The sequence below is a fragment of the Ylistrum balloti genome, unplaced genomic scaffold (genome assembly GCF_031769215.1).
Source record: "Ylistrum balloti isolate Yb309-2 unplaced genomic scaffold, AGI_CSIRO_Ybal_v1 Utg371684, whole genome shotgun sequence".
NCBI classification, from domain to species: domain Eukaryota; kingdom Metazoa; phylum Mollusca; class Bivalvia; order Pectinida; family Pectinidae; genus Ylistrum; species Ylistrum balloti.
Genome location: NW_026782851.1, coordinates 210477 through 223484, shown reverse-complemented (window position 1 = coordinate 223484; position 13008 = coordinate 210477). Strand labels below are relative to the sequence as shown.

The 13008-nt window shown below is 35.1% G+C and overlaps 1 protein-coding gene across 1 annotated transcript; it reads right to left on the bottom strand.

Annotated features, from left to right (window-relative positions):
- Window positions 1-1072: 1072 nt before the first annotated feature.
- LOC132563346 (uncharacterized) lies at window positions 1073-12082 on the bottom strand. Its single transcript, XM_060228109.1, has 16 exons — window positions 12070-12082; window positions 11448-11641; window positions 11050-11204; window positions 10313-10512; window positions 9964-10005; window positions 9309-9499; window positions 8438-8595; window positions 7973-8151; window positions 7733-7792; window positions 7415-7599; window positions 7099-7259; window positions 5157-5320; window positions 3640-3675; window positions 1744-1860; window positions 1345-1527; window positions 1073-1089 (listed from the first exon to the last, which is right to left on the bottom strand). The coding sequence occupies exons 1-16, from the start codon at window positions 12080-12082 to the stop codon at window positions 1073-1075; spliced, it is 2055 nt and encodes a 684-aa protein (XP_060084092.1).
- Between the last annotated feature and the right edge of the window lie 926 nt (window positions 12083-13008).

The following is a 13008-nucleotide window of genomic DNA, read 5'->3' as shown; positions in this document are numbered from 1 at the left end:
GGTCCGAGTGTTGTAAGTCTCTCAGTTTTCACTTGTTATAAAACTACAATAACTGTATTTGTATGTGAATATTTTCTTGATTTGCAAAAGCAACAGGTATAACTTTTTTCCAGCTGAAAACTGTGAAACAACGGGAAATGATCTCCTTTCTAATCCTTTCAATGATATCTTGACATTTACAGCAAGTATCTGATGTAACTGACTGCTGTACTGCTATTAGATTCATGTTAACAAAAAACTCAATGTTTGTAAAAACCCATTATTTAATAGCACTCACTTGCACAGAAGAATTCGATATAGCCAATCTTTGCTGCTGAAGGATATGACGAACATGGATCTCCACCAAAGTTGGCGTCGCTGAACAAGATGTTACAAGTGTCTGAAGTACTATGACATAATGTACGCATTGAACTAAGAGGGTCAGAGGTCACACATGGTATGGACGGTGCCCCGTAATATGCAGCATACACATGGAAGTAGAACCCTGATGGACATGCCATGGTATAGTTCTCTCCTTCAGCGATATCACTCGTGTTGTAAGCTGTAACGAAATATGTTCACTGTCAAATCCTGTGTTTATGAATCAAAGAAACAATAAATATAAGACATTAGTTTTAAGCCTCCAAACTGATCTCCTGAAATGGTAAATTGTAGTTTCAGTGAACCTTGTTTATCATAATATTTCCTGATAAAAACATCATCACCCTAAATTTTCCCACCCCAGGCCTATTTATTGTTATGTATGTGTTGATATGATTGAATCATGGCAATGAGAAAAAGGGGTTGGTGGGGGTGACGTTTATTTCATCATAATGGTTCAGTGAACCGCAGCTCACACCATTATGGTATTTTGACCACGGTTTGCTTCACAATACCATGCTACACCAGATGTCGGACTTTCTTAATAGACAAACCTTTTACTAAATGAAATCAGATATGAAAAACAAGGTTTTACTTAGGAATAATTACATTTTGTGACAACTGAAACCAACATAGATTACTGATTATATTGATGTTGACTGATGTGTATTGGTGGCAAAGATAATTTCTACTTTCACTTTTCAAAATGTTTCTAAGAACTGAGTTGAACTGAAGACAGAACACATTACATTTAATATAATGTTCAGTATCCTAGATTTACCTATAATATCAATGGTCATCATTTTATAAATCATCAAGAAGAGAGTGACGTAAAATTGTGGAAACTGATCTGGATGTTAAGTCATTTCAATATACTGACTTCTACAAGTGAAAATAATTTCTTCCACATTCAGACAGCAGGCAGCAAGCTACCAATTCTGTCATGATCTGATATAACTGCATGAAGAATATTGTACAACATACAGGTACAAATGTCCAGATTAGATGGTATGCAGAACTCGGTCTGATTGTGGTAGCCTGGACAATAGATTCCATCCCCAGCTGTTGTCGGGTTCGAACATGTCCTCTCTCGTGTTTGTGTCCCTTGTGCATAACATGTAGTACTGCAGTCTGTCCATGCCGTCCAGTCAGTCCAGCCTCCATCCACTGCAAATCAATTTTAATTTGAAACATGCCTGCCTGATGTAGGATTTAAATGCCGTCTAACAATATCATACATAATAAACTAATCTCATAAATACATGATAAACAGAGCCTCGTGGATCACCTAACATTAAGTGGTTTCCGTCACAAACAACATATACCTAGAACCAGAGAATACTGCCCATGTATTGATAAAACATGACGTTGAGAAAAACTTACAATTTTGGCACCTGCCTCCATAGTAGTCACCAGCACATACACACTTCCATCTAGCTCCCCAGTCATAACAGGTGCCACTATTCTGGCATGATACTAAATCACACATATTGTCACGAGCTGAAAATTATCAAAAAATATATCCTAAAGGACTAAGTATAAGATGGGCTGTAGAGAAAGAAATAAAGTATCTCACAGGACATGACTGTATAGAGAGATAGATAAGTATTTCACAGGACATGACTGTATAGAGAGATAGATAAGTATCTCACAGGACATGACTGTATAGAGAGATAGATAAGTATTTCACAGGACATGACTGTATAGAGAGATAAATAAGTATCTCACAGGACAAGACTGTATAGAGAGATAGATAAGTATTTCACAGGACATGACTGTATAGAGAGATAGATAAGTATCTCACAGGACAAGACTGTATAGAGAGATAGATAAGTATTTCACAGGACATGACTGTATAGAGAGATAGATAAGTATCTCACAGGACAAGACTGTATAGAGAGATAGATAAGTATTTCACAGGACATGACTGTATAGATAGATAAATAAGTATCTCACAGGACAAGCCATGACTGTATAGAGAGATAGATAAGTATTTCACAGGACATGACTGTATAGAGAGATAAATAAGTATTTCACAGGACATGACTGTATAGAGAGATAAATAAGTATTTCACAGGACATGACTGTATAGAGAGATAGATAAGTATTTCACAGGACATGACTGTATAGAGAGATAAATAAGTATTTCACAGGACATGACTGTATAGAGAGATAAATAAGTATTTCACAGGACAAGCCATGACTGTATAGAGAGATAGATAAGTATTTCACAGGACATGACTGTATAGAGAGATAAATAAGTATTTCACAGGACATGACTGTATAGAGAGATAAATAAGTATCTCACAGGACATGACTGTATAGAGAGATAAATAAGTATCTCACAGGACATGACTGTATAGAGAGATATATAAGTATTTCACAGGACAAGCCATGACTGTATAGAGAGATAGATAAGTATTTCACAGGACATGACTGTATAGAGAGATAGATAAGTATTTCACAGGACATGACTGTATAGAGAGATAGATAAGTATTTCACAGGACATGACTGTATAGAGAGATAAATAAGTATTTCACAGGACATGACTGTATAGAGAGATAAATAAGTATTTCACAGGACATGACTGTATAGAGAGATAAATAAGTATTTCACAGGACAAGCCATGACTGTATAGAGAGATAGATAAGTATTTCACAGGACATGACTGTATAGAGAGATGAATAAGTATTTCACAGGACAAGTCATGACTGTATAGAGAGATAAATAAGTATTTCACAGGACAAGCCATGACTGTATAGAGAGATAGATAAGTATTTCACAGGACATGACTGTATAGAGAGATAAATAAGTATTTCACAGGACAAGCCATGACTGTATAGAGAGATAGATAAGTATTTCACAGGACATGACTGTATAGAGAGATAAATAAGTATTTCACAGGACATGACTGTATAGAGAGATAAATAAGTATTTCACAGGACATGACTGTATAGAGAGATAAATAAGTATTTCACAGGACATGACTGTATAGAGAGATAAATAAGTATTTCACAGGACAAGCCATGACTGTATAGAGAGAAAAATAAGTATTTCACAGGACAAGCCATGACTGTATAGACAGATGAATAAGCATTTCACAGGACATGACTGTATAGATAGATAAATAAGTATTTCACAGGACAAGCCATGACTGTATAGAGAGATAAAAAAAAGTATTTCACAAGTCAAAATGAATTATTTCGAAAAGCAAGCCAGGATTGTAATGATGGTGAACTATTATCTTTTTTTCTTCTATATCAACAAGATATACTTACATATGGATATGGCAAATGTTTCAGCAGCCACCATGTCTTTAATGCAAAATAAATAGTATACATATAATATCATGTTAATGAGGCTTTGTCAACAGCTGGGCTTAATGCTAGCAGCGATATTTAGTTAGCAGACATTTTGTAGGGAATGTCTATCTGTATTTGGTCTCCTAGCCTTGATGAAAAAGTGACAGTATCCTTTCCACAATTACCATATTGAGGTGTTTAGATTTAACTCTACTTATGTTACGTATGAAAACAGAAATTGTTCTTGTTCTCCAATTTGATGTAAACAGTAAAGATATCTGGGAATTCAAGCCATTACTTGTATATAAATATTGAAAATCCTTAGATAATGCAGACAAAATACTAATTATATATAAATTTATCACATAATCTGCCTGTTATACAGTGAACTCCCCACACAATAGTTTTGTGTATATGTCACTAATATACCCTGTAGTGTGTTTTCATTGACTGTGCCAGTCAGAAATCGACTGTCATGTCTATCATGGTCAATGAGATTACATCATTAATCAAAAGTGGCACAACAAAATCAGACTGCCTCTATATGAAATTTTGTCCACAAATTTTGACTTTTGAAATTGTCAAAACGTAACTTTTCTGACTTGTGATAAAAAGAATCTTATACTTGCTTCATTTCATGTAAATTTTGATCAAACTCCTCTCAAAGTTATAGTTTATGCCAAGAGCTCTAAGAAATAAAAACTTCAAAGATTTACATCATAAAATCTCATACGAAACAGGAGAACCTCATGCCTTAACGGTCATTTGGCTATGAAAACCTATATATGAAAGAGGCAAAATAGGCTTAAAATAAATTGCTCAACTACTCTTCAACTTACGAAAAAGACATTATTATTTCAGAAAAAACTTTTTCTGCAATTTGTATTCTTTATGCTTTCTACTACACAATGCCATTACTCTGGACCTATTGCTTGTTGAAAAAGAAATTTGAAGATCTCAACTCACTTAATCCAAGAGACCTGCAATACAGGTCAAGGTCAATTAGTTGGTAACCCTTTATCCACATATGTTAAAGAACCATTATCAACAGCCTGAAACTTTTATCATTGAGGAGAAATTGTTCAAAGACTTCAACATATATGACTCTTGTGACCTTGAAAGTTAGTAAAGATCATTCATTTTAACAAACTTGGTAGCCGTTTGCTTCGTTTTAGATGGTATGAGATTGGTACAAGCTACTCTGTCTCAAAATGACCATGGCTGCTGACAGTGAGCTGACACATCAAAGATACCAGCAAACAAATATATCTATTGTATATTATGAAAGATCAGCAAGTTTTAACAGGTCTCATAACAGTGATCACGACAAAACCTCTTTAAATTTACAACCTAAATGTTGGTTTTGTTCTCACAGGATTATCACTTGTATTTTTCAGTAAATCGTTTATGATATCAAAGACATTCAGATTATATATTCAATGTTCAATTCTTGTTGTTTATATATATATATATATTCCGACATCAAACTTTACCATCGTTTGCTTCAGAGAAGCCAGCATCGCTATACAGGGCATATGGCACTGTTCCTATAGAGTCCCATCTGCATGTCGATCCCTCTACTACAGCAAACCAACCAAAATTTTCTGAACAGCTTGACCCATACGTTTCCTCCAGAAAAAAGTATCGATTACTGTTCCTGTAATACATATATATACACAGCCTGTACACCTGCTATATAATTAATGAAACATGTTTCCTTATAACACATTAAATATGATAATTCTCAGGACCAGGTTGAATAAAGCCAACTATCTATAAGTTGCTTCTCAATATTAAAAAGATGAACATAAAGGTGAAACAGGAAGATTTTTAAGCTGGGATGTTCATGATATGTTCTGTTTGTTATTGTTTGAAACATTGTCTGATGGTGGTATAAATTGGCTGAAACATTGTCTGATGGTGGTATGAATTAGCTGAAACATTGTCTGATGGTGGTATAAAATGGCTGAAACATTGTCTGATGGTGGTATAAAATGGTTGAAACATTGTCTGATGGTGGTATAAAATGGCTGAAACATTGTCTGATGGTGGTATAAAATGGCTGAAACATTGTCTGATGGTGGTATAAATTAGCTGAAACATTGTCTGCTGGTGGTATGAATTAGCTGAAACATTGTCTGATGGTGGTATAAAATGGCTGAAACATTGTCTGATGGTGGTATAAATTGGCTGAAACATTGTCTGATGGTGGTATGAATATAAACATTGTCTGATTATATAAAATGGCTGAAACATTGTCTGATGGTGGTATAAGTTGGCTGAAACATTGTCTGATGGTGGTATAAAATGGCTGAAACATTGTCTGATGGTGGTATAAAATGGCTGAAACATTGTCTGATGGTGGTATAAAATGGCTGAAACATTGTCTGATGGTGGTATAAAATGGTTGAAACATTGTCTGATGGTGGTATAAAATGGCTGAAACATTGTCTGATGGTGGTATAAATTGGCTGAAACATTGTCTGATGGTGGTATAAATTGGCTGAAACATTGTCTGATGGTGGTATAAATTGGCTGAAACATTGTCTGATGGTGGTGTAAATTAGCTGAAACATTGTCTGATGGTGGTATAAATTGGCTGAAACATTGTCTGATGGTGGTATGAATTAGCTGAAACATTGTCTGATGGTGGTATAAAATGGCTGAAACATTGTCTGATGGTGGTATAAATTGGCTGAAACATTGTCTGATGGTGGTATAAAATGGCTGAAACATTGTCTGATGGTGGTATAAAATGGCTGAAACATTGTCTGATGGTGGTATAAATTGGCTGAAACATTGTCTGATGGTGGTATAAATTAGCTGAAACATTGTCTGATGGTGGTATAAAATGGCTGAAACATTGTCTGATGGTGGTATAAAATGGCTGAAACATTGTCTGATGGTGGTATAAATTGGCTGAAACATTGTCTGATGGTGGTATAAATTGGCTGAAACATTGTCTGATGGTGGTATAAATTGGCTGAAACATTGTCTGATGGTGGTATAAATTGGCTGAAACATTGTCTGATGGTGGTGTAAATTAGCTGAAACATTGTCTGATGGTGGTATAAAATGGCTGAAACATTGTCTGATGGTGGTATGAATTAGCTGAAACATTGTCTGATGGTGGTATAAATGGTTGAAACATTGTCTGATGGTGGTATAAATGGTTGAAACATTGTCTGATGGTGGTATAAATTGGCTGAAACATTGTCTGATGGTGGTATAAATGATTGAAACATTGTCTGATGGTGGTATAAAATGGCTGAAACATTGTCTGATGGTGGTATAAATGGTTGAAACAAGATGAAAGAAATATGATGACCAAAAAATTGGTCAAATTAAAAGTAAGAATCCAGATGGGAAAGCTGATTACTTAAACTGTTGGGCAGCTCTCTCTTAAAATTTGTTATTACAGTAAGACATTCTTACCCTGCGACAGAACAGTAGTTCACAGTTGTATCTCTGGACAGATCTGTGAAGGATGTGTAGAGAATCCTGTTACAACTGAACCAGGAAGATTTGGATGACGCATGAGCATCAAACACCACGAACGCCTGTTCTTGTCCAGACACATAAAATGACACGCGAACCTAGGGATGAAATAAAAAGAAATAAATTATTGTCTTCTTGAAGAAGTATCTGTTCAATTCTTTTCAGATTAGATTAGTGGTACCAAAATCAAATCTTTCCTGAATGAATTAAAACATCTACATGCGATGCTGGTGTTTAATAAACATTTACTTACAGCCTGGATATAGTAGGACGTCCAGGAGTCAACGATGCTTGATTTGTAGGAAACAGTGCCCGCTGACATGGAGTATGCAGCCTCGGTGTATTCATTTAAAGTGTACGTGCCACTCCAAAGATTGTAAATTCCAGTGGCAGAACCCAAACTCTGTCCATTAGCTATTTTCATGACAGGAAACCAGCCTTTAGGAGAGATGACACATTTCGTTTATACAATATTCACTTTCAATCTAACTGTCTCCTTTCACACAACATAACATATATATTATTAAAATTGGGTCATGTATTTCTTCAATCATTTATCAAAAACACCTACCTTGTATAAAAATGCCTAATGTATTGGCATACGGAAAGTTCACACTATCCCAACTTGAGCCTAAAAGAAACCAAGCAAATAAATATTAGTTGTACAAATTATTGAATAATTTTAATATTTTGAAATCTTGGACTAACATTTACTTACCATATAAGGACATTAATATTATACATAAGATATTTTGATTCGAATAAATGTTCTTACAAAACACAAATATTGTAATTCAAGTAAAATGCATACTAGATTCAGGCATGCCCACGGAGTCAGCACTGCTGTACAGAAAGTAGGGACGTGTCCTCACATTGTTGTCAAATGAGCATGTAGTACTTCCAGAGGCATCGTCAAGGACGAACATCCAAGCCTCAAAAGCTGCACAGCTTGTCGAGTTCTTGACAATGGAAAAAGTTCTTGTCCCATCTCTTTTTAGTGGAAGAAATATTGAAATGTCCATTAATTTCTGTTTATGGGTATTGAAATTATATGACATGAATAGGAAACCATTTAAATCAGATACTGATGCAAATAAAAAAAATTAGACCCAAATTATAATGATAAAACTACACACAAATAATACAAGATAATATCAGATAAATTTTGAGTAATTTCAGCGGTTACTTTACATCTGACTTCTTATCAGATTGGTTTTCCTCAGAAATGCAGCATTCGTTTATATAATTATGTTGAAGGTGAAAAGGCAATACATACGTTGATATACTGGCAGAGGTTGCAGTCGAAGCTACACTTCCATACTTAGATGAAAACAGGATGTTTGATACGGCAAACCAGGAATTCTTGTCTGAGTTAATTCCATCAAAGACAACGTGTGCAACTTCCGTCCCAGAGGAGAAGAATGAAAATTTCACCTGAAAGCAATAATGATAACTTTTATGATTGTATACTAAATGTGGTGTCATTGATTGAGAGTCATCATTTTCCGGTGACTATAAATAAACACAAATGAAAATTAAACTGGAAGAGAACACATTTGTTATGTCAGAGAAATATATGACCAGGCTCCAGTTAAACTGTTTGGAGCTCAAGAACAGTCATCAAAATCAATCACAAACATGATTTTTCCCCTGTGAGATGATGTCCTAACAACTAGATCAAACCAAAGACAAAGAGGGTGGAGAGACTGTAATTTATTGGACAGTACCACATTGAGAAAGATTACGACCTACAGGGATGCCATTGCAGTCCTATTCATGCATCTCCAAAGCTCTCTGACAAGTGAGACCTAAAATATAAAGCAATAAGGTGTTCAGGAGATATCTTGTACACAAGCCTTTTATTTCAAAAGTCATCAAGACCTTTCACCTTTACCCTATGACCACCAAAACCTGACCAGGTGTAGATATTGGCAGAGTGATGTTATGGTGTGAATATAAACTAAATTGGTCGATGGGTTTATGAGATATCTTGTACACAGGGTTATTACGGTCACACAAAGTGATAACTATATAACCACATCCCCTCCCCTTTTCTCACTCCTCCCACCTAATAAAAACATGATAGAAATGTATGGTACCATTACATACTATCAAAGTAAACATATTCCATGGCTTTTATACTTTACCTGGTCAATGATTGTCCAGTTGCTTGACCAGTCCTCCACAACGGCGGATTTGTAAGAAACAGCTGGAACATTGGTGATTGTCTTGACTGTCTCATCACCGTTGTATTCTGTAGTACTACCCTCCCAAAGGGTTTCCAAGTTACCTGCTGTGGGCGTGACGCCATCCACTCCCTTGAATGTCATATGCCAGTCTACGAGACAGATATATGATAATAACAGTGTTGTTCTACTCATTGATGAACAAATAATAGTCCCAGGTGAAATCCCTTTAGTGACAAATTACCAACTTTTCTATCAGAGTTCTTGTACTCACTGTACATTTCCAGTGTTACTTCTAAAACTGTCTATCTGTTTGATATCGTTCTTTGAAAATGAGGAGATGTTTTGAATTAATGATCTTAAAATAAATAAGTAAACAAAAGAAAAAAGCTTCTTTGTAACCTACTTGCACATAATTGTTTTTAGACATAATTGCACAATTTAATAGGAGCAACCCGTAAAAGTATCATTTAACGTCAACGTCACATATTACATCTAAACCACTTTATCAGGCCATCTCGAACAGCTACTGATTCAGAGTTACAGCATATTACAAAGGTGAGGTTCAACAAGTGTAACAGAACAGTAAAAGGACACTTATATATGTGTTAATTACCTTGGACAAATATTCCAACTGCATCTGCATAATCCATGTTTCCTGTCAGAGTAAGAGGAAATCAATTTTAGCAAAACTGGAATATATTTCTAGGAGTAGATAAAACAGTCTATTGTTTGATATTGAATGAACTACAAGTTAGTGTGTCATTTTACATCATCACATTTTCATCTGCTGTCAGGTTTGATGTGAAATTATAAATGAATGGATAGAATAATCAACAAAATGCATACAACATGGGGGAAAAAGAACATATAATGTTTATCATGTTTTAAAAATAGATAATTAGGTTATAATCATATTTATTAATAAGAATAATCTTCAAGGAATGAACACATTAACAATCCACCTGAATTCCATGTTGTCAATGTGCTTGCTGTTGAATATGCAACATACGGCATTGTCCTAGATCCATCGTACGGAGCCCAAGCAGAACAGCCCGACAAAGATCCGTAGTCTTTGATAAAAACCCATCCAGTAGCAGCGCTACACCCACCATGGGTTGCACTTATGTAGAAATTATGCTTAAATGTTGTAGATGAAGTATATCTGGAAGTTGATAATTACAATGTATATAAATTAGAGGAAATGTTTTCATGATATATTCCCAACAGACACATCAGAGAATTTCTTTTCATTCTTAACTTTGAAAATATCAGCAATTTGGTAATGATAATACAAATTACTGATATCAAAACCATAGCTTTTATATTACAAATGACATTAATCACATTACATTGAAATTGCTGACAGTGGTTAGGGATTATTTAGTTTTAAATACAAATTTGAAGTTTTTTTTGTTGTGTAGCTTGTAAATACAAATCGTGTTGATGGTAAGTGGTGCTCTATATATTTTAAACATTGACATGCAGACTGCTTGAACATTTTAATTTTTTTCAAGAGAAAATTTTTTTAATTGTTTCATTGCAATATACAATCAAGGACAAGATCTAAATAGTAATTCAATGATTCTAAGATAAGATACAAATAAAGCAAAAACTAAAACATTTCATGGATGCATTTTCATCATCATTAACACAGTTTGTTTACCTGTAGGCAGCATCACTGAATTAAAGATAAACTCACTGAATAACACAATAGTTCTTTGACACCGTCGTAATATCTGTGTAACTTGAATACAGGATGTTACTACAGTCCATCCAGGTGTCTTTAGATGTACCATGACCATTAAATACAATGTATGCAACCTCCTCTCCGTTCTTGTAAATCGAGTATCGAACCTATGGTAAGCAATGAAAAGTGTAAATAACAAAAACAAAATAACATTGAATTTTCCCAAAAATGAAAGTCGTATCATCCCTTCAGTTCAGGACTTTTTCTAATAAAATATTGTAGAATGCCACCGGATGATTGTTAATAATACCAAGCATATGAGTATAGAATTATTCTATATTAATAGAGGGTATATGACTACATACAGCTGAGAATAATTCTATATTGATAGAGGGTACATGACTACATACAGCTGAGAATGTTTTGTTGACTCCCCATTCATTCAACAGCGCAGATTTGTACATTTGGCCTCCGGATGAGAAGTCTGTCATCACACTCTCTGTACCATCATTTACTGTATCAGACGACAGGTAAAACGAGGCTACATCAGCATATGATGAAGGTGGAGCTGTGCCAGAGGGAGCCTTGAATACCAGCCGCCAAGCTGAAGTTAAGCCAATAAATCTCACTCTAAAGTCTAGTTGAAAAATCTTACCTTATGTAACCTTATTGAATTGTTTAAAGCGTTATTAACAAAAAAGTAATGAATTGTTGATACTTTCAATTAAACATATGCCGAAGGATGCAACATTACAGAAGTTTTGATAATTATCAAAAATGTCATGTGTTTTACTTACGGCCTTGGAATGTAGATAACTTCAAAGACTCTGCAAGTGAAGAAACACAATAATCATTTCTAGTGTATTGATGTATATCTGTTACCAGGGAAACAGAAATTGACACACAACTGTAATCATATTCTGATTTAATTATAACTCACTAATATTTCATATCATACTTTCAGGGAGTACATATAAACTACCCACCAACAACGAGATAACGAGGTTGGACTAAACTACATGATCTACTCACCAACACAGGTCATTGTAGCATATCCGTATTTCGTGACTGAGTATGATGAACAAGGATTTCCACCAAAAGTCGCATCATTGAAGGTAATGGTACAGTTAGTGTTCCTTCCTTGACACACAACCCTGACGTCAGACAGAGGATCTGTATCGTAGCAGGTACTACTGTATCCATAAAAGGCACTCGATACAAATATGTGCAGTCCCGACGGACACACCATGGTGTAGGACGAGTCAACTTGGATGTTTCCAGTATTGTACACTGCAACAAAGTCACAATTACAAAAAGTGTCCGCTTTAAAGCAATTCTATATTTTGAATAAAGTCAGTTATGATGGATAAAATGAATCTATGGGCGACGAACATAAATGGCTTCCTTTCAAATACGAATGAAATATTATACTCCTTCGTACCTGAACACGCATCAAGATCTGGAATGCATGTCTGTGTTTCTGACGTATCTCCCGTACAGCTTTGACCGTTTGGGCCGGCTGGCGTTGGATTGGTACATGTTCTCGTCCTACTCTGTGTTCCCCATGCGTAACACGTCGTACTACATGTATTCCAGTCCGTCCAGGTCGTGAAGTTTCCGTCAACTAAAAATAATATATCAAATAAAATAATGATTCAATCTGTTTGTTCTTCAATTTTGACAGAATAAGTGATTTGTTTCAGATGACAATTCAGACAAATTCAACGTTGAACTAGTGACACAATAAAAACACTACTTGCGAAACATTACGACACATATCACTAAACAGTGAATAAAAAACTGAGATTTTTTTAGAGAACCAAAATTTTTGTAGTAGCTTAGATGTGCAAGAGTAAAATTGCCTGATACTTTCAGTTACTGTTATTATTTAATTATTGGGGGAAAATGCACTACAGGTCAAATGATCGAATGGCAAGGCACTGCACTTTGTCACTTTGACCTTTAACCTTG